This window comes from Echinops telfairi, unplaced genomic scaffold (assembly GCF_000313985.2).
Source record: "Echinops telfairi isolate 266 unplaced genomic scaffold, ASM31398v2 ScPeMD7_26;HRSCAF=91, whole genome shotgun sequence".
In the NCBI taxonomy this organism is placed as follows: domain Eukaryota; kingdom Metazoa; phylum Chordata; class Mammalia; order Afrosoricida; family Tenrecidae; genus Echinops; species Echinops telfairi.
In genome coordinates this window covers 1,571,176-1,593,468 of record NW_022103923.1, presented here as the reverse complement: position 1 = coordinate 1,593,468, position 22,293 = coordinate 1,571,176, and the positions used below count along the sequence as shown (strand labels likewise).

Sequence of the window (22,293 nt, the reverse complement as noted above, 5' to 3'; positions counted from 1 at the left end):
ACAAGGAACTCTACATAGACCCACACATAGTTTATATTGGCACATGGCACTGTTTACAGACTACTACTTTGAAGTTAATAAATGTGCATGCTTTTCAGAGTGCAGTGTTAAAGCAAATTAAAAATCAGACTGACTTCATTTTATATGTGTAAAAAAAGGAAACTTTTATCCACAGAAATGGACACTTATGAAGCCCCAGAGTAGATGAATGGCATAGCTGCGGCAATAACTCGTCTTCTGATTTCTGATGGGTGCAGAATGAAATCCAAGCTAGGTAAAGCTACAGAGATAGGATTAATAATTTCCTAGGGACATGCCAGGTGAGGTTGGGGAAACTTGGGACCTAACGACAATAATTACAAGAAAGGGGAACTATCCTAAAATTAAATGTGATGATGATCACACAACTCTTCTTAATATGATTGAATTTTGAATTTCCGGGTGTAGCAAGCGTCAGTGGTGCTTAGGGAAGAAGTTTAAGCTTCACTGAGCACATGAGCTACAAACAAGGCTCCAAGACTGGATGGAAAACCAATTGAAATGTTTCAACAAACATGAAGCACTGGGGAAGCGCCTACGCATCGATGCCAGGAACTACGGCAGACAGCTGCTTGGCCAAATGACTGGAAGGGGTCCATATTTGTACCCATTCCAAGGAAAAATTACCCAACAGAATGTTCAAATTATAGCACAATATCGTTCACATCACATGCAAGTAAAATCATCCGACAATGACAAACAGAAGAGATCATCCAGCAAGGATCTTCTTGCTGACGATCTGCCAACAATAGTTGCAGCAGTACATTGATAGGGAGCTGCCAGAGGTTCAGGTCCGATTCAGAAGAGGATGTGGAACATGGCCTATCATTACCGATGTCAGATGAAACCTGACTGAAAGCAGAGAACACCAGATAGACAGTTGCTTCTCTTTTACTGACTATGCCAAAGCATTTGACTGTGTGGATTATCTCAAACTATCGATATCCTTGAGAAGAACAGGAATTCCAGAACACGATCAAGAGGCAGTTATGTGAACTGAACAAGCAAGAAAAGAGTGTGTCGGGGTTATATGCTCTTATCATGATCATGCAGACTGAATGCTGAAAAAATAATAAGAGAAGCTGGATTATATGAAAAATAATTTGGTGTCAGGATTGGAGAAGGGCTTATTAACCACCTTTGCTACACAGGTGACATATATATCCATGTAGCAGTGAAACTATTTATATGGACTCAAAATTCATGATCAGGCTAGAATTTGTGACCATATTTTTGTCCCTCGGAATCTATGTAGCGCTCCTCTAATGGAAGTGTTGGAATAGGAATTATTGCTTGCGTGGGTAGCAAGCACAGAAAAGAACGTGTTCATAACACATCTTCAGTTCATAATCCCTGCTTGGCGATTTGTTTCTTGTCTTGAGGTTTTGTCTTCTCCACTGATTTTTGGAGACCAACCTGTTTCTGGATGCCAATCTGCACACTTTAACTTTTTTCTTGGATCTTCCAACTGGCTAATTCCTTGGATCTTCTAATGGCTAATTCACACATGACTCATTTGCTGGCATTCTGGGAGATGCCCACTGAGCCTTCTCTCCTGACTGTCTCCCCTCCATCTCTAAGCTAGCCTGGAAATATGAGATCTTGCATAAAGTATATTTCACGTTTATGGAGCCAGAATTATTGAACACATATAATCCCAGTCAACAGTGGCACATTTGGAAGAAAACTTCATTTACATTTATTTATTCCTTTTGTCCTTTGCATCCAGAAAATGAATACAACACTTTTTCTTAACACTAACATTGTCCCTTCTGAAGTACTGTAGCTAAAAGTTTTAAAGGTGAGGGTTTTTGTGGGTTTTGTTATTGTTTTTAATTCCTGCAGCAATTCAAATGAGACGGATACTTTAATTCATCCCAGGGTGGCTGCCATAAAAAACAGACAATGTTTTCAAAGGGATGCTTTGTGGCACAGCATTTTCAGGAAGAAAATGGTTAACGTTTCTTATAGAAGGCAAAACAGTTAACACAGATATTTGCTCTGAATTTCTGAGCCACGTGTGACATCGTGGCAAGAGCACTACATGAGTCAGGAGGCCTATGTTTCCGTCTGCCATATAGTCTAGTGATTAAGAGCCATTTCCACCTCTTCTTTCGCTTACCTAGGGGTGAGCGACTGGTTCTTAGCTATGAAATGTAAGTGGAAGTGATGTGTAACCACTTTCCCGCTACTGTGGCTTTGACACAGGTATGCTTTACCATGCTCTGCTCTCCTAGCTCCTGGCTGGATGTTTGCACTAGGGGTGACATTAGAGGCTATGTGTTGAAAACGGCAGAGCCACTCTCCGCCAGAGTTCCCGAACAACCACATAAGGAAAAATCTATCTTTCCCTTTCACCAGTCAGGAACATCTGCTGGGCCAAGCCATTGACATTGGAGATTTGTGGTCTAGCACTCGTATATCTCTGACTAAGCTGTTTCACCTCTTTATGCCACAGTGCTTGGACTTTGTAAAGAAGCCCTGGAGGCTCTGTCGGGCAAGCATTGGATTGCTAACTGTAGGGCTGGCAGTTCAATTATACCAGCTGCTCTGCAGGGGAAAGATGAGGCTATCTGTTCCCACAGAGATGTACAGGTTTGGAAACCCTATTTAGGGTCTTTATGAGTCAGAAGTGATTCCATGGCAATGGATTTGGGTTGGAGTTGGCTTGTGTTGTTATAAGGATTATATAAAAGCAGATATGACAATGCCTGCCATGTAATAATTGTTCCATAAACATTAGCTAAATGTATGGTTACATGCCAAGATACTAACTAGTTATGAGCTATTAAACAAGTCAATTTCCCTGGACCTCCATGTCTTTGCGTGCAAAATATAAGTTATGCTTGAGCATATTTAAGTTCCCCTAAAGTCTGAATTTTACAAGGAGATTTTGATCAGGTTAGTAACTATGAATATTAGGACTGATGCTTAAAATTGCTAAGAAAAGCCATTCATCTTAATCCATGAAAAGAGCCTAGGGGTAGGGGTGTGGTGTTCAGGATATCAGAAAAAGAGGAAAACGTGAGAAGGGCCAAAAGGGCACATCGACACAAAAGCATTATTTAAAGAGAATAGGGTTTCCCTTTTGAAAGGTCTTCCCCAGGGCCTGAAATAAACTTGGGAGAGAAGAGTTTTACCAACCGGGCTGTGTCGGTGAGATTTTCATTTACACCCAAATGAATATCTTGTGTGGTAAGAAAACAAGGGTGTCCTCCCAGAAGTGCAAAGCCTGCAATGGAAGAAAAAGGAAAATTAATTATTTTCAGAAAAATAAACAAGTGAACAAGTACAAAACGACCTAAAGTGGGGAACAAAATTACATGGAATTGGTATCATTACAACTGAAAAGCACAATCTTTCAATCTATCTATTCTGATCAGGAATTCCCAGGCAAAGCAAAATGAGGAATTGAGGGATGTACTTATCTATGAAATGTCGCATACAAGTGTGTTCCCATGCCTACACTCTCCCATGCAGAACCTGGTGGTCCTGGATATATCACGATGTACCGCCAGGAGAATGGGGGGTGGGGTGGGATTGCAATATGCATATGGAATATCAAGGATTCATAGATACCATGAGTTCTAGACAGCAATAAGAAGGAACCAACACAAATACATGCAACCGCATGGAGAGATTTTTTTGCTGAAGATGAGGGAGAAAGGCAAAGCTTTTGACTCCCTTCGAGAGTTACAATCTTGGAAATACTCAGAGGCAGTTCTACTCTGTCTTTACAGGGTCCCTAGGGGTCAGAGCAACTTTGGGGCAGCAGCGAGGTTGTAAAAATGTTATTGTTATTTTTGTGCTGAACTGAACAAAAGAAATCAAATACAAAAGATTACATACTGTTTGGTTTCAATTATATGAAATTCAAGAACAACTGAAACTAACTTAGGTGGGCAGAAATCAGAATGGTGGTTGCTTCACTAAAGGGAGAGTGGCTCAGAAGGGGTACTATAAAAATTTCAAGGAGAATGGAAATGTTTTTTACCTTCATAAGGGCTATATGTTACATCCGTCAATGCTGGATTTGTTTCTCTAGCCAACCCAGCCTAACACAATACTAAATAGTGAATTAATTATATTATACATTAGAGTCTAATATGTGCTATAAGAGGGAAAAAACAGGGAAGGGGTAGGGACTACAAAGCATAGGAGTTATAATTTTAAATAATCTGGTCAGGGAAGACACATAATTGCATGGCATTTAAGTAAAGATCTTAATCGGGTAGGTGAGTGAGCCATGAAGAATATGCCTGTGGTAGTTACAAAATCTGGTGTCAATTTGAGAGGATTATGAGTGAAAGGGAGAAGTCTGGCCTGGCAATCACAATATAACCAATGAGGCCTCTGGGTGGGTATGGCTTTCTCCTTCTGGGAACTCCTGTATTTCCTTCTTGGAGGGAGGAGACACTTCTCTCTCTCTCTCTCTCTGTTCACTCCCTTGGAGACTCTTTACTGACAAGGTTGACTCCCAGCGAGGCATTCCTGAGGAGGAGCCACATGGACCTACCCTGATGCAGTCCTGGGTGCTGGAGAAGCCACATGGAGACCCCAGCCAGCACTGAGATGCTTATAACACCACTGGATCCACAGGACCTCCCACCTACTGGCCTGTGATCGTCCTGTATTTGGCATCATTGTATGTGTTTCATGAGTCAGAAGAGGACTTTATAGATTGGTATCAGACATATGGGCTAATATCAGACTTAAGGACTTGATCTAGATTGGGCTGGGATGTTTTCTCAATATTCAGTTGTTTTTGTATATAAACCTCTTTCTTATGCACATATGTTATGGATTTGTTTCTCTAGTCTACCCAGATTGACACAATGCCAGACAGTGGGAAGAACATGTGCAAAGGGAGGTTGCTAAGAAGATCAGTGTGGCTGCTGCAGAGTATGTGAGTAGGAGAGTGGGAGGAGGCAAAGTTGTGTTTGGAAGGTAGGGAAGAGGCAACCTTTTTTCTTTCTTTCATTTTTTGGAATAAGATGATGGAAGGGTGGAGCACAAAAGTGATATGAATAGACCTATGCTTTAAGAAGACATCTAAAATAGGGAACGGGCAGGAGCAGGAAGACAATAAGGGGACTAATACCAAAATCCAGGTGAGAGCTGATTGCTCAAACTGCTGTCCAAACAATTGAGAAAGTGGTTGAATACTTTGAAAATAAAACCAGTACTTTCTACCTCACTGTAAAAACTAGAGCAATCCGAAGAGAATGTCCAGATTCCATCATCATATCTCCCTACCTGCCAAGATTTGTACCCAATCTTCCTGCCTGTCAAGCATAGACTAACTTTCCGAGCCTTGTATAATGCCAGTGCCTCCACTCATAGGCCAGAGACCATCTCTTTTTGCCTACTCAAGGATGTTGCTCTAGAAATTGTCCACTTTCTTCTGCACATCTTGCATAGACTGTTCACATTGCTTTCATGCATTAAAAAGGGAACCTTTCTCTGAGTCTTATACTTCCCTTGCCAGTTATCCTTTAACGGCTTTGCTCTTCCTAGCAGCAATGCTTGTTTAGCCTCTCTCCTCTCTCTTCTCCTGTCACTCAAGCCTATATCCATAAGACTTTACCTCCTACCCTCTACAGTGTAGAGTCTACACCAAAAGATCTTTTCACCAAGATGACCAATGACATTCACGTTGATATATCTCATAGCATTTCATTACCCTTCATCCTTCTTGACTTAGCAGAATTTAACAAAGGTGATAATGACCTTTTCCTAGATAAATATTTCCTCAAACTACATCCAGGATGCGACACCTCTTTGCTTTAATATCTTAACATCTTTCACCTTAGTAGTTGCTCTTTCTCGGTACTCACTGCTGACTACTCCTCTTCTCTTTGACCTGATAATATTGGTGTGCCCCAGGGTCAGCCCTGGGGCATCTTCTCTCCCTCTTCACTCACTCCCTTCCTAATTGTATTCAATACCATGGACTTTAATGATATCTATTTACTGATGACTCTCAAATATATCTAGGCCAGATAGGACTCCCAAACTCAACTCCCATCCAACTGTTTTTTCAACATCTCCACTTGTAAGTCTAATAGACATTTCAAGCTTATTTTGTTCAAAACATAACTCTTAATCTTCCCCTCCTATCCAATCCACCTGCACCCTTTGTAGTTGCTCAACCAGAAGCCCTGAGCTAACCTTAGATGTCTCTCTCATACATGACTCTACTTTCCAAACATACCCAGATCTAATCCCTGTTACCACCTTGGTACCTGCCTCAATCATTTGGCAAGTTTCACAGCTTCTATTTTATCTCCCTCCTTCCTCAACAGAGCACTCAAAGAAATATTTTTGAAGTGCAAGTCTGAACATGTTCCTCCTGTGCGCAAAACTGAAAAAAAAGATGGTGCCTCATCTCACTCGGAAGACAAATGCCCAATACTGGATTCGAAATTTCTACCTCAGCTCCAGGCACATCTTTCTCTTTGTTGTGAGCACTTATCACTTTTCAGCATGTTATATAATTCACTTACTTATGTTTCTTGTTTACTCTCTGTGTCTCTTGCTAACAAATATGCTCCCTGAGCACAGAGATTTTCTTTTTCACTGATGTTCAACTCCCAAGCACCCAGAATAATGACTGATGCATAGTACATGCTCAATCAATACTTGTTGAGTGAACAAAGGAGACATTTTGACTTGCAAGCATCTCTTTGTCAACAGGAAGAACAGCAATTTCTATTACCTAGGATGTACACTACCGGAGTTTAGTGATGAGTATACTTACTCTTGAGCACTTATTTGGATTTATAATCATGGAAAAGGGAGTTCACCAGAATTCACATGGAAAATTTATTAAGAGAACATTTATTATGCACTCACCAGGTGCCTAGAGAAGTGAGTTTCATTGAGACTTGGGAATATGGAGGAAGATATCAAACAAAAGGTCAAACCTCCTGGTAGGTATGTGCCAAGTTATATTCTTTAACAAGAGCTCACTTTACTCTGATAACTCAGGGTTAGTCTGTTCTCCTGACTTTTCCTTCTTTATACTAAAACCAAGATTCACGTAGAGCCTGGACTCCTGATGTAATGTTAGGAAGAGGCATCACAGAGAACATTAACAAGTAAGCGTCCAAGGCTTCAGCCATCTCGAAAGAGATAACATGGAGAACCTTGTCTTTGGGAAGAAATTACCTCGGCAATTTTGGTCAGTGATTTAAAAAAAAAATGAACCTCAGACCCCAATTCAGAAATACTGGTCACAAATTCATCATTTCATCAGATCTAAATGGAGATAAAGTGCTCCTGGAGGGTATCCGAAATTCTGAAACGCTGCTCCAAACTGCTATTGCTAAAAAGAGGAAGACAGAAGAGCGGGACTCCAACTCTCTTCAACTTTAATCTAGCAATGTCTGCTTTGATCTGTTCAATTGTTTGTGCTTTGATGACAGATCTTTTACAACAAAGCTTTTGTTCTGCTAATTTCTGCTTGGTAAAATGAAAGCAAATCTTAAATTGCTTCTTTCATTTTCTCACAGGACCCTGTCAATTTTGGAAGAAAGAGTACTAAAAAAATGCATTTATTGGACATAAATTGGAGGGTTTGTGCTGGCAGAACAAAGACAGTTTTAACCTCCCTGTGCTTGACTTTCATACCTGCAGAACAGTATCACAATTTTTATATTGACATTTTTGAAAAGATGGTTTTGCAATAACTGTAAAGCACCAGCTTCTAGTTCACCTTGAAAGTTAAATGGCAAACATTAAATAATGAAAAGAAATCGCATTTAGGATAGCCTATCTATTTTTTATAAGATTACCAAGATTAACAAATGCATCTCTTTATCTGCTCAATTAATTTGCAATAAAAGACTGTAATCCCAACCAGGCATTCCCCAGAGTGGCTGAGGAATTAATGATGTACAGCTACATATATTGATGTGGATACATCTTACAAATATAATTCTGAGCTAAAGAAGCCAGATGCAATAGAACAAATGCTGAATTATTGCATTTACATAAGACTCAAAACAGGTTAAGTGAATGTTTGGATTTTAGAAGCCAGAAAAAATAGTTACCTCTGAGCGATGTAGTAGTCACTTGAAAGGGGACATGAGGTGGGGGAGACTTTTAAAGTGTTACATAGGCAAGTGAGATGGCTCAGTTAAGGGGGGGGGGGCTTGTCTCTCTTCTGAGATAAATGGATATCCCAACTAGAGTGCTTAAGGATGGTCCCAAGAAGAACACCATATCTCAGATCTAGTACAGCTCCAGGGCACTAATAACTCATTTATTCCCAGCCACCAGGTCTATATTGACTCCTAGCTACTCTACAAGACAGGCTAGAGCTGCCCTTATGAGTTTCTGAGACTATAACTCTTTATGGGAGTAAAGAGCTTTGTCTTTCTCCCATGGAGTGGCTGGTGATTTTGAACTTCTGACCTTGTGTTTAGTTGCCCAACACATAACAACTATACCACCAGGGCTCTCTCTGGGGCATTAAGGGACACTTATAATTACATTCTATTTTCACTGTTATCACAAAGGTAGCAGATTTTAATGAATATTTGTACCAAGAGAGAACTATTAGTTATCTGTGCACACAATGGAAATGCTTGCCCATTTGGGGTTGGAGTTTACTGTTTCTGTAAGCATTTAAGGCAGCTACTCAATCTTACTGATTGGTCTACTCTTGACTTTGGAAGGATGGCTTATTTAATGATACCCATGAGTACTCATTGAGCATAACGATGAATTATCTGTGAAACTTAATTTTGTATAAATATGTTTATTTCCTCATGTAGTACTATTCTGGTTTACAATTTTGACCAGATTTCTCATCACTTCTTTATAGAATATGATAATCTACTGAAAATATTGATGTCCCTGTTGAAAAAATTAGATTAGAGTAAGACACAATTAAATTAGGTATTTAAAAAATACATTTAATAATAGCTTCCACGTACTGGGTCTGCCATTTATTAGCTAGGTATCTTTGGGTCATGTACTAAACTTGTTTTAGTACATTTTTCCCAATCATCTTGCTCATGTAGGGCTGTGATGAGGAAGGAGTACATGAGATAATCCACATGGTTAATGTAGAACACCTGGCACAGGGTCTGTCCTTCCAAACTTATTAAATCTTAGCTCTTGGTTTTATTAATAGTAGTAATATTATATGTGAAAGGTAAAAATGATCAATTTTCAGGATGCTCGGACCGAAGTGATACAAGACACCAGCAATTAAGAAAACTCATGTAAAAAATTAACATTGAGAAATTTCTATGGATTAATTCTTCTTGTTGCTGACTTTGAAAAAGACCTTTCTTACCTTAACAACAATCAAATAAACAATGCAATTTACCAATGGGCAGAAGACATGAACAGGCATAGTTCACCAAAGAAGGCATTCAGGTGCTAACAAACACATAAAGAAATGCTTGTGAGCATTAGCCATTATAGAGAGGCAACTCAAAAAATCATTTAACATCAACAGTAATGGCAATGTTCATTACCACAGGAAACAAAAAAATGCTGGTGAGGGTGTAGAGCGATTGGAGGTCTCACACACTATTGGTGAGACTGTAATGGTCTGTTATTTCCTTTCGAAGTTGGAAATAGAAATAACCTTTGATTTATCAATTCCATTACTAGGTATTATTCTAGAAAAATAAGAGCTGGGACACAAAGCGATATATCTAAGCCCACAATCATCTCAGCATTATTCACAACAGCAAAGAGTTGTGAACAACCTACATGCTTACTCAATTAATGAATGAATAAACAAACTATGCTACACAAACACAATGGAATATTATGTGATGTTAAGGAATAACCATGAATCTTCAAAACACCTTCTAGGTATGGATGAGCCTGGAGGACATTATGCTGAAGGAAATAAATCAGTCACATAAAGACAAAGTTTGACACTACTGTTATAACAAGTCAAAGAAAGGTTTACATGTAGAAGGAACCATTCTTTGATAGTGACCGGGGATGTGATAATACTGGTGGAAACCATCAGGTTAACTGACATGTCATAGTTCAAAAAAGCAATGCCCAATATCCTATTTTAGTGAGTAGTGACTGGGGTCTTAAAAGTTTGTAAGTGGCCATCTAAAATACAACTATTGATCTTTCCCTATCGAGGAGAAAGAAAAATGAAGAAAATCAAAGACACATGGAAACAATTAGTTCAGAGGGTTAATGGACCACACGACCTTCAGCTTCCACCACCCTGAAATGAGAAGGACTAGAATGATGCCCAGTTATTACTGCTGACTGTTTCTAAAGGGATCACATAGAGGGTCCTGCATAGATGAGAAAAATGTGAAACAAACTGAAAATAATAAAAAAGACTGAGTTTACTGATCTGATGGAGATTGGTAGAACCCCCAATACGGTGGCCCTTGGTCACCCTTCATGACTGGAACTAAACCTATCTCCATGGTTAAACTTAGAGAGAAACAAACAACAGTCCATTGGGGTGAATAATAACACCAGGGAAATACCCACTCCTTAGAACAGTCAACCGTGCTAATATTTGTCCTGGAATAGACCTCAGAAGGCAAAAATGGATAGGAAAGAAGGGCAAATGGAAACAATAAATACAGACAAGGAGTCGGAATAGTTCTGTTACACTATTGGTATTATAATCAATGTCATGAAACTAAACATGTACGAATTGTTGAATGAAAAATCAATTTACTATGTGAACTTCACTGTTCAAATAACAATAAAAAGACAAAGGCAAACACCACCTTCCTTAACTAGCAATGGTAGCTATGTATATATAGAATAAAATGAAATTCTACCCAACTTACAGAAAACCATTATGAGATGGGAGCAGACTTTGAGAATCACCATTCATTGTTTTCCTTATTATGTGTCAGATGCCATCATAATCTTTTATAGGAGCTAGCATTAAGAAATGAAATATTTTCATCTGGTTTCCTCCTAAACCTTTAAAGACTAGGTCACAGATTATACATTTCTTCTTTTCCTCCTTCCTTCTCCCAAGAGCTAAGAGGAGTACATTTGTAGTTACAATAGACTTGAGAGCTGAATCCTGCTGCTGTTTGTATCCATTGAAACAACTTATCTGTGGCAGTTACATAATCTGTGAACTTGTGAAGGAGTGGAGTATTGCCTACCAATCAGTTCGCAGCCAATGAGGCCTCTGTTTGAGCATGGCCTACTCCTGAGGATTCTGAGAGCTCCTGTCTCCCTCCCTGGAGGTGGGACACACTCTCTGCCACACATTCATGTTGATAAGCCACATGGAGCTATGTTGATGGCATCTTAGAGCCCTGGACCTGAAGGAGCCACATGGAGACCCACGGCAGTGCAGAGATGCTTCCACCACCACTGGATGCATACGACTTTCCACCCATTTGCCTGTGGTCTTCCTGCATTCTGCATCATTGAATGTCTATGAATTTGTTTCTCTAGTCAACCCAGACTAACACATTATCAAAGTCACTTAAATCCCCCGAACTTCATTTTTGTTTTCTCTTCAATGAGTTTCAGTATTCATCTTACAGTATAAAAATTGCAATGTAGTAGTCAATTACTTACAAGCTCTAGAAAGCTCTGATACTTTTAAAGTAGAAAAGAAATGGACAAAATAGATGTCTGAATAGAGGTTGAAACTTTCACTCAATCGTAGATTAGTTAGGGTAAATGGGAGAAATGATGAAAAAAAAAGAGCTGAACAGAAAATTTCTATGGGCAACTCTGAACGACAAAGTAAAAAATATAGAAGGTTTATGCACAGACCTGGAGTTAGAAAACCAAAACAGAAGAGTGAGTCCAGCATTTCTCAAGTTGAAAAGAAATTAAGAAAACATGAAAAAACTTGAGTTGAACTAGTGAAGGATTCTATGGGCAAAAGTGCCAGAAAGAATTTGTCAAGCTTCAATGATTTCAGGAGGCCGCATATCATCAAGTAGTGATGGTAGTTAAGGAAGTTTCAAGCTGCATGGAATGTATTAGTAAAATGATAATAATAATAAGGCTCTAGGAACGGAAGGAATAAAAAGTGAGATGTTTCAACAAGTGGAGGCAATGCTAGAAGGGCTCACTCATCTCTGCCGAGAAATTTGGAAGCTTGCCAATCAACTGGAAGAGAGTCCCTATTTGTGGCCATTCCAACAGAATGGAAATTATTGAACCACATCACTAAAGTCAAATTCAAATACAACTTTGCTGAAGATAATTCAAAGGTGGATGCAGCTGTGCATCAACAGGGAAATGCAAGAAACGCAAGCCAGATTCAGATAGTCAGGGAACAAGGAATATCATTGCTGAAGTCCTATGGATTCTAGCTGGTTGCAGGGAATACCAGGCAGATGCTTACTTGGGTTATATTGACTACGAAGAGTCATTAAATAATGTGGATCATAACAAATTATGGGTAAAGAGGCAATGGTTCAAACAGGACAAGGACATACTGCATGAATTAACATCAGGAAATGAGTGTGTCATAATTGTGCCCTTTCAGCATACTTATTCAATCTCTATGCTGTGCAAAGAATCTGAGAAACTGTACGGAGAACACGACACCAGGACTGGAAGAAGATTCCTTAACAATCTGCAATATACAGACGATACAACTTTGTTTGCTAAAAGAGAAGAGGAATTGAAGTGATCACTGACAAAGATCAAATACGTCAGCCTTCAGTATGTTACACCTCCGCATAAATAAAACACACACATCCGTTAAGAAACAACATAAAGAAATAAAGAAAAGAAGGAAGTTGTTAAAGATTTAATTTTACTTGGTTCCACAATTAACACCCATGGAAGCAGCAGTCAAAAAATTAAATGTTGCATTGCATTTGGCAAATTTGCTGCAAAATGCACCTTTAAGGTGTTAAAAAAGCAAGATGTTACCTTGAGGGTCAAGGTACACCTGATCCAAACCATGGTATTTTCAATTGTCTTATGTGCACGTGAAATCTGGATAATGAATAATGATGACCAAAGAAGAATTGATGCACTTGAATTATGGTGTTGGTGAAGAATATTAGCTGTATCATGGATTTCCAGAAGAATGAACAAATCAGGGAAAAAATACAGCCAGAATTTTCCTTAGAAGCAAGGATAATGAGGTTCCTTTTCTCATATACTTTGAACTTGTCTTCAGATGAGACCAGTCTCTGACAAGGACAAGCAACTGAAATAAAAATGGATGGAATTTTGACATTGTGCCCCACTGTCTGTCCCCCAACCCCCTGGCCAAATTCGGAGGCATGGAACATGCTGGAACTCTTATATGAATTTAGAGGAGTCCAGAGATGAGGACTCCTTTTGTACTGCTTTAAAGAGAAAGTCTTGGTGTCAGCCAATATTACATGGCTCCCAGGTAGCAAGCATGAGGAAGGAAAAGAATAGAGATGACCTTGTCTCATCTCTGTTTCAGTATGCCAAGAGAGGGTCAACCCAAGAGAAATAGCAGGTCTTATGAATAGCGTTAAATACACCTGGTAGCAAGTGGGTGACAACCAAGGTGCAATAAGAATATGGAAGTCCCAGGACACACATTTGATGATGATGTCCTGATGACCAAGGACCAGATCCCCATCTAAAGGCCTAGATGTCTGAGATACACACACTTTTCATGACAGAGCCCTGACTCTGTGGTAAGGAAGAAGAAACCCTACATTGACCAAGAATCCGAAACCGGCTGAGGGGTATCAAAACTTGCGGATATTAGTTTAGTACCCAGCAGGACCCACCCCTCCATAGACATACGCACACATATACTGGCTACATGTTAGAAAAATAGTCACATTTCTTTCCCTTCTGAGTGTTAGGTCTAATAGTTTGTGCCTACTTGCATCTTGTACCGAACACGGGGAGCTATTTGAGAGTTCGATGAAAGTCTCATGGGACTCTGCCAGATGAAGGCAATCGTTCTGCTTGCAGCTTTGATGAGATTTGGAAGTGCATTCAGGGGCTGGGGCACCAACCACCACTTGGCCAATGGCAAAGTTTTCTCTTCATAGCTATTAAAGAGACACATTCCCTCACTAATTGACTTCACCTTCATCCTCACCCTTCGGCTGGCTCTTCAGCACAGATGTGAGTTTGTCAGTGTACTCACCTGTTTCTGTGGACAACCTTGTTCGAGTACTTCTTTTTTCAAAAATCATGCCTAAAGACTTCCCTTGCATTAAAGGTAAATACTGAAAATAAAAAAAACTTTAATTAAAATGCAAAATATATTTTTAAAATAGATCATCTGTACCAGTGTACATGGTCCGGTATAGCCGGATGGGTAAGGTAGAATTGGAGTCATGATAGTTGGAGGAAGGAAGCATTAAAGAATTAGAGGAATATTGTATGTTTCATCAGTGCTATACTGCACCCTTGCTGGCTTGTCCCTTCTTTGTGACCCTTCTGTGATGGGAGGTCCAATTTTCTACAGATGAGCTCTCGACACACGGAACCCAGGACAGATAAACCCCTCACGAACAATAATGGGAGTAGTGATACCATGAGGGTACGGGAAAGGTGGAGGAGTGGTGGATGGGGAACCTATCACAATGATTGATGTATAATCCCTCCCCCCAGGGGGAGGAACAACAGAAACGTGGGTGATGGCAGAGAGCAATCGGTGTAAGATATGAAAACAATAATAATTTATAAATTATCAAGGGTTCATGAGGGAGGGAGAATGGGGAAGGGAAGAAAAAAAATGAGGAACCGATACCAAGGGCTCTAGTAGAAAGAAAATGTTTGAAAAGGAAGATGGCAACATATGTACAGATGTGCTTGACACATAGATGCATGAATTGTTACAAGAGCTTTAAGGGCCCCCAATACAATGATTAAAAAAAAACTAGATACTTATTTATATTTGTGAAGGAACTCAGCTTTGATACCATGGATCCCTGGTGGTGATGCAGAGTGAGTATTGGACTGCTAACCTTTCTGCGATTCAAACCCACTGGCTGCTTTGTAAAGATAGGGTTCTCATGGGTTGTAACCAATGCCAGTGGGTACAAACTGGACAGACCTTGAAAACACCTTGCGGAATGAGATAAGTTAGACCAAAAATGACAAATATTGTGTGATTTTACGTATATGAAATACCTAGAATAGGCAAACTTCCAGAGACAAAGAGTACAACAGAAGTTACCAGGCCTACGGTAGGAGAGAATGACGAGAGTTTCTGTTTGGGGTGATGAAAAAAACTTAAAACTAGATCGTAGTGAAAGTTGTACAACATTGTGAATGTTATTAACATTACTAGACTACACTTAAAATGGTTGCAATGGAAAAGTTGTGTTATATGTACTGTACTACAATAAAATAAAAAATACTTTTATGTGCATATATATGAGGGAGCTTTAAAAAGTTCATGGACAAGTGGAATGAAAAGATAATGCAATTTTCCCATAAAATTTTGAAGCCCCCCCCTTTTATAAAAACAACAACAAAACTCACTGCCATTGAGTCAATGGCGACTCATAGCAACCCTATAGGACAGGATAGAACTGATCTTGTGGGTTTTGGAGACTCTAACTCTTTATGGGAGTAGAAAGCCGTATCATTCTCCTCCTGCTCCATCCCTGTATAGTATATCCACAACCAAGGATTATGTTTTAAAATGTATTATTTACATTATTTGAAAATGTAAGATAATGTATCACTGCTTTTTGTTTCTTTCCTTAAACAATGGTTCAAAAGATTATTAAAAAGTGCGTAAAGTATTCCCTTGTGGTCTATGTAAGTAGTGGAGGGAAATAGCGACCACTATACATAATGGAGACATGATTTAAAAGGATTATTCCTTGTTTGGGCCTCAACCTGAGCACTTTTTTTGAAATACTTCATACTAGGACAAAATATCTTCCCAAACTACACCAAACTCCCTGCCATTGGGTCAATTCCAAGCTCTGGTGGTGTAGTGGGTCATGTGTTGGGCTTCCCACCTCAAGGTCAGCAGTTCCAAACCACCAAACCACTCAAAGGAGGAAAGATGAGACTTTCTCTTGCCGTGAAGAGTTAGTCTCAGAAATCCATAGGGGTAGTTCAGTCTGTCCTACAGGGCCACCATAAGATGGCAGACAGCTTAGTTACTTTAAAATCCTCATTCAGTTTTGAGCGACCTTGTGCATGCTTGGTTTGCCGATGGTTTCTTTGCTAGAAACTTGCTATTCTGTTGTAACCTGGGGCACTAAGATTCCTATTCTGAACGTGATTAAGCCCCAGAGTTCCAGCTACATTTTCATCAAGCATTCTCTTGGGGGTAGGAAGGCTTTGTTTCTCCAAGTCATTTAGAAACAATCTGGAGAGTTTTGGGGTAGGGTGGGGCCCTTCCTCCTTCCTCTTTTTCAGACACACTTCCAGATAGGCTAGGATCTGGAACAAATGTATTTCCACCAGCAAATCTTTCTCACATACAAAATGTGACGAACAAGAGCCTGAGATCTGAGGGGAACTTTGCTCCTCATTTCGGGTGTTTACAGGAATATCCACATATGAGCAATTAGAGCCATTGCTGCCTTCCATTTTTCTTAGGAACTCAGGGCACTAGCCACCTAGATTAGAAAACCACGATCATGGTAACCTTTGTCAACCGCAAGCCAGCTCTGTAAAACAGCTTCTGAACAAGCTGATGATGCCACCGCACTAATAAAGTGTGTTCCCAGCATAAACTGCTCAAAATGCAGACTGATGCTTCCAGCTAGGCACCATATCTCATCGCTTATCTTACTTGGTTTCCATTTCATTGTTCCTTTAATTATCTAAAACAACAACCACAACCCTTTAAACATTGCAACATCATTGTGATAATTTTAACATCATCCTAATGATCGAAAATCCAATAGGTATCCAGTAATGGAAAATATATCACTAGACAAATAAGTATAAGCTCATTTTTAACTTGATAGAAAAGAAAGGAGGCATGTAAATGAAATCATTCCAGACAAATGATTCCTTAGGTGCTGATCCAGTGGATGATGAATTTCAGCATTCCATGTGAAGGAAGTGCAATGACTTGTCAGCGAATAACTGATTTTTTGCTTTTTTATGTGCCCATCAGTGATAATCAATTACCTTGACTGTGTGGTTTCATTACTTAGCTACTGTTGGAGAATTTCAATGTATTCCATGTCCCTTCTTTCTTTGGGAAGGCTCTCTTTACAATTTTGATTGATAGAAATGGAAAGTAATATAAAAATGTCACATACCTCGCCTTTCTGTTTTATCCTGAATTTCAGATCTGCTGACAGCCACAGCATGTACTTAATTTCTTCTCCTGTAAAATCCTTTAAAGTGAGAAGGTCACGCCCCTTCAGTTGCACTTTATTTTGCAGTGGCTGCCCACACCTATGGAATAAAGAAAGAAAGGAGAAATAGGTGCTTAATGAAAAAGGCAAAGAAAATGACACGCGCATACTATGTTCTATTCATTGTGTTATTCTTCAAATATAACATAGCAAATTTCATGTAGCCTCATGCATCTTTGCAAAGTGATAATGCATTGAGATTGATACATTGATATGGCTGTGCTTTCCTTTTTAGGTAGATAGAAGTTTGAATGCTGAGAGGGAAAAAGAACTTAAAAGAATAGATTGATTTTTTTATTAGCTTACAATAGCCATAAGAGGGGCTTTGCTACCTACTAGTCATACAATGCCAGGCAAATGACTTTACCCTCTCTCTGCATCCAAATTCGTCATTTAGAATATGAGTGTAAGAATCTTATAGGGTTGTGGTAAAGATGAGATGATTTAACACATGTAAAGCAGATTTCATCTGACATATAAAAAAACACATTTGACACATTTTAACGATTTCTCTTGAAATGATTCCCTTGAACATGAATTTTTCTAGGGCCCAATAGAAAATGAATTTCTTTCCTTTTCTCCTCTTGGAGTTGGTTGCATTCCAATTGATCCTGGCTCATGGTGACTCCATGTGTTCACAGTAGAAGTGCGCCATAGGGTTTCCTAAGCCACCACTTGTTGGAAGCAGATAGCTAGACCTGTCCTCTAAGGTGCTTCGGGGTGGGTTCAAACAGCCAACTTTTCAGCGAATAGTCCATGATCTCACTGTGCAGGGACTCTTGTTTTGTTATTGTGTGCTGCCGAGATAAGTTAGACTTAAAAGTGACCTACATGGGCATACTTTAGAATATTGTGGTTCAGTTCCAGACCACCACAATAAAGTGAGTATTGCAATAAACAGTCACATGACTGTTTTGGTTTCCAGACCATTCGGTATGCAATGACAGTATGGAGAAATGGGAAATGATGTGAGAATTACCACAGTGTGACAGAGACATGCGGTGAACACATGCTGTTGACACAAAAGCACTGATAGACTTGCATGACCCAGGGTTGCTGCAAACCTTCAAATTGTAAGAAGCATAGTATCTGTAAAGTACAATAAATGAGGCATGCTGGCCTATAATAGAGTACAACTGGCCCACAGGGTTTCTTAAGCTGTAATCTTTCCATGAGCAGTTGCCACATCGTTTGCCCACAGAAACACTTGTGTGTTTGACCTCTGGACTTTTCAGTTAGCAGCTGAGCCCTTGACCACTGTGTCACCAGGGCTCATTCAGAGATGTGTACTTTCCTCCAAATCCATTCCTAGAGGTGTGCCCTTTTCTTGCCCCTGTATGAAAATGCAATGGGCTTTTCTGGTATATTTCAGAGACAAAAAAATCTTTGCTTACTTGACTCCTAGAATCTCAGTAAAATAATGAATACGTATAGAATAATAGCAATACAGTAATCATAATAATGGATTCTGCTCAGACCGGATTTATAATGGCTTCCTCTCTAGCAGGAAGAGGGGACGTGAGCTGTTTCCTCTGTTTCATGTCCTTTAGTTCCCCCAAAGTTGCAGCTAAGAAAAGAGGAAGAGCTGGGGCCAGAGAAACTGGTGCTATTCTAGTCATCTAGCATTGGTGGTGGTGGTTGAGGCTGATTCATTTGGGGTGCTTTGAAGGTCCTTTGGAGAATCCCATCATCACTGGGCATCTCTTTGGCATTCCTAATGCAAGTAGTTGCATTTCCTCTGAAATCCAAAGGAACACTTCTAGTTCCTTCTCCTGTTCCTCCCCGCTCCCTTCCTCCCCTCCTCCCTCCCCCTCAATCTCCGCCCCTTACCCCCCACTTCATGTTCTTCTTCCTCCTCCTTCTCTGGGCACAATCTAAAACAACCCCATGCTAGGATTCCTTTTTATTCCATAATGGTTCCTGGAGAAGTCGTCCATGTCCTTTGCTCCGACAATTCAGTACAATCTCCTTTCTTATTCTGCTATCAGAAAGGCCAATTCCTCTTATTTAGCTATCTCATGCATAGACCTGACACTAGTTTACAGTGTCTCTGTCAAGTTTTCTAGGCTTGAGATGAGGGAAAGTTATTCCCTGGTAGTGGGACTTTCAAAACAGTGATAATAATTTCCAACAATTCTCTTCTGGTCTCCAACTCCTCTATTGACTTCTCCAACCCATTTGGTAACCTAGAAGTGGTCACCAATAAGTCCAAAAACTTATTCTTGTCTAACTCCTTTGTGAGTCCTTTTTTAATGGTCTAACATTGGAAAAGAAGGGGAAATGAGCAGCCATTGGGCCTTGGCAGAAACTTAACAGGATTGATCCCATTTTAGCATTCTATTACATTGTGGTGACATCAATTGTAATTAGGGAGTAATCAGTCTATAAAATGAACAAACTTTATGCCTTCATTATTTCTACTGTTATTTTATTTAACAGTAACTAGTATTATCTATAATTAGAAATTATGCAAAACCAAGGACACATTATAGCTCATTACAGGCATTAAATATGAATTTTACTAGGAGTAACACAACTGTTAAAAAAATGATAACGCTTTCATTCTAGCCTAAGACAAAAACTTGTGCTACTTAGGATAAAGAGTTAATCCTTTGGTGAGATCTATGTAGGTCTTTTTATAATGATGGCAACAGTATAGGTAGGAGAGTGACACACTCAATATGTTGTTTTCACTGCACGATGCCAAGTAAGTTAAAAGAAAAGAAAGAATATTTCAATAAATATTCCATTTTCTAGCAGAGTTGATTATTTCATTTAACTTTCAGTAAGTGAAAACTTCTATGTTTTGGTAGAATTTTTCCATGATTAAGTCTTCCAGAGAATCTAGTAAATAAAGTAGAAAACTTCCACATGATCTAGGGCTTGTGGGTTGGTTAATTAATTGGTTGATGGATTGATTTTAAATAAGATACCAATAACATATCCAAATTCAAATAGAAATTAATGCTTTCAACTTATGTGTAGATTTTGATGAATGCTCCCATTCAAAAATGTACAATTGTCTTTAAATTTTTTTAAATGTGTGAGTTCAGTCTGGGAGAGGATTTTTAGCAATGACACAACAGACAAAGGACTTATTACTAAAATCTACAATACCCTCCTAGCCTACAAAAAGAAGAAAACAGCTAACTCCCTGAGGAATTGGGCAAAAGACTAACAGAAGTTTCACTAGGGAGGAGACTGGAGTAGCCAATAAACATATGAGAAAATGCTCCCATTCATTAGCCATCAGAGCAATGCAAATTTAAACAGCCATGAGATACCACCTAACACTCTCGAGGAGAGCCCAAACCAGAACATCAGAGAGCAACAAATGCTAGAGGGGACGTGGCAAGAGAGGAGCTCCTCTCCACTCTTGGAGGTCATGAAGGTACGTACAGCATCGGTGGAAAGAGAACTGGTGATATTTAAAGCAAATGGAAATTTGCTTACAATCCAGCAATTCCTCTACTGGGCATATACCCAGAAAAGGTAAGAAACAGAGCACAACCAGCTGTCCACGTTTCAATGTTCATTGCGATAAAATTCACAATCACAAAACATTGGAAACAACCTAAATTTCCATCGATAGAAGAGTGGATTAGAAAACTCTGGCACATTCACACAGTGGAGTACTATGCATCAGAAAAAAAGCACTGATGTTCACATGAGGCACATCATCTCATGGGAAGAGTTGGAGGAAATCATGGTAAGCGAAGTTAGCCCAGCACAAAAGGATAAGTACAACATGAGTCCACTGAGATAAGTATAACCAGCACAATAGGTATAGAAGAAAATCCATTTATCTCACATTATATGGGTTGAGGTACAGGCACTAGGGTGAGGGACAGACCAAACCCAAGGATGTACATGTAATTCCAACACAAAGAAGGGGAGGCGGGGAAAGGGAGAGAGAGAGAGAGATTGTACTGAGGGAGCTGGGCACTAATCCACCCAGGGGGAGGGTATTGTTTATGTCTCCACAGAAATGGGAATGTGGCACCATGGCACCAAACCTTGAAGGCAACATAACCACATGGAGCAATTCATGCACAAAGTGGTCCACAGGGCTGGCCTCAATCAAAGCCAAACTGACCCCCACCCTAGAAGTATGTGCTACAGAGGACAACACTAAACTTATAGGTTGGGGAGAGGGGCTGGCCTGTTATGCCCACACAGAAGCAAACCAAGAAGAGAAAGGGAGGGACTAGACCCCATACTGGTACACCTGAGGGAAATGTCCCTGCACAGAGCTGCTAAAGCACAAAGCAGACAGTAGGGCTGACAACAGCTCAAAACATGAGGTTCCCTTGCTGGACCATACCTCCACAGAGGACAATCCTGGGGACACAACAGTGAGGAGTGAGTCAGATCTGACCTCCTCCCAGTGGGGCAAACCAAGAAGGAAACATAGCAGATCAAGGAGAGCAAAGCCAAGCCATAAAGTCCCTAAGGAGCCCCCCAAATAGACTTCAGGCTAGGAGGGGTAGTTCCCGGGCCCCCCCAGGACCAGTGAGGAAATAGTCATAAAGGTCAAAGACAGCGGGCAGAACTGGAATTATGTATGCTTGTTTGTGTTTTTTGCCCCTCTCTTGTTATTCAATCTTTTGTTTTCTTTTTGTCTTGTCTCCATTATTGTTGTTTTGCCTACCTATATAAGATAGGCATGGGAAGCAAGCCTAAGGAGAAAGCAATGCGACCAATGGTTCCAGAAGACATGGGGGGGGGAGGAGGAGGCAGGGGAAGGACACTGTGAGCAAACAACACCATAGACATAAACAACACCATAGGCAATCAAAATCAACAATGAGGATGGAGAGATCCTGGTGGTGGTGGAGCAACAGCAATCTGGCTGAGAGGAATTTCTAAGAGCAAAAATTATGGATAGAGGTATAAACATAGATGTGTACACATGTAAATATATTAATGCATACAAATAAAGGCATTGGCCTATGTACATATATTTATATGGCAA

General features: G+C 39.9%; 1 protein-coding gene across 1 annotated transcript in view; it reads right to left on the bottom strand.

Annotated features, from left to right (window-relative positions):
- OTC (ornithine transcarbamylase) overlaps positions 1-22,293 on the bottom strand; it is an 82,091-nt gene that overhangs the window by 43,473 nt on the left and 16,325 nt on the right. Inside the window, exons 2-4 of the mRNA XM_004714565.2 lie at positions 17,220-17,358; positions 14,123-14,204; positions 3,184-3,271 (exon numbers count right to left, since the gene is read on the bottom strand). Coding sequence (XP_004714622.1) covers positions 3,184-3,271; positions 14,123-14,204; positions 17,220-17,358 — 309 coding nt within the window. The remainder of the gene's footprint in view (positions 1-3,183; positions 3,272-14,122; positions 14,205-17,219; positions 17,359-22,293) is intronic.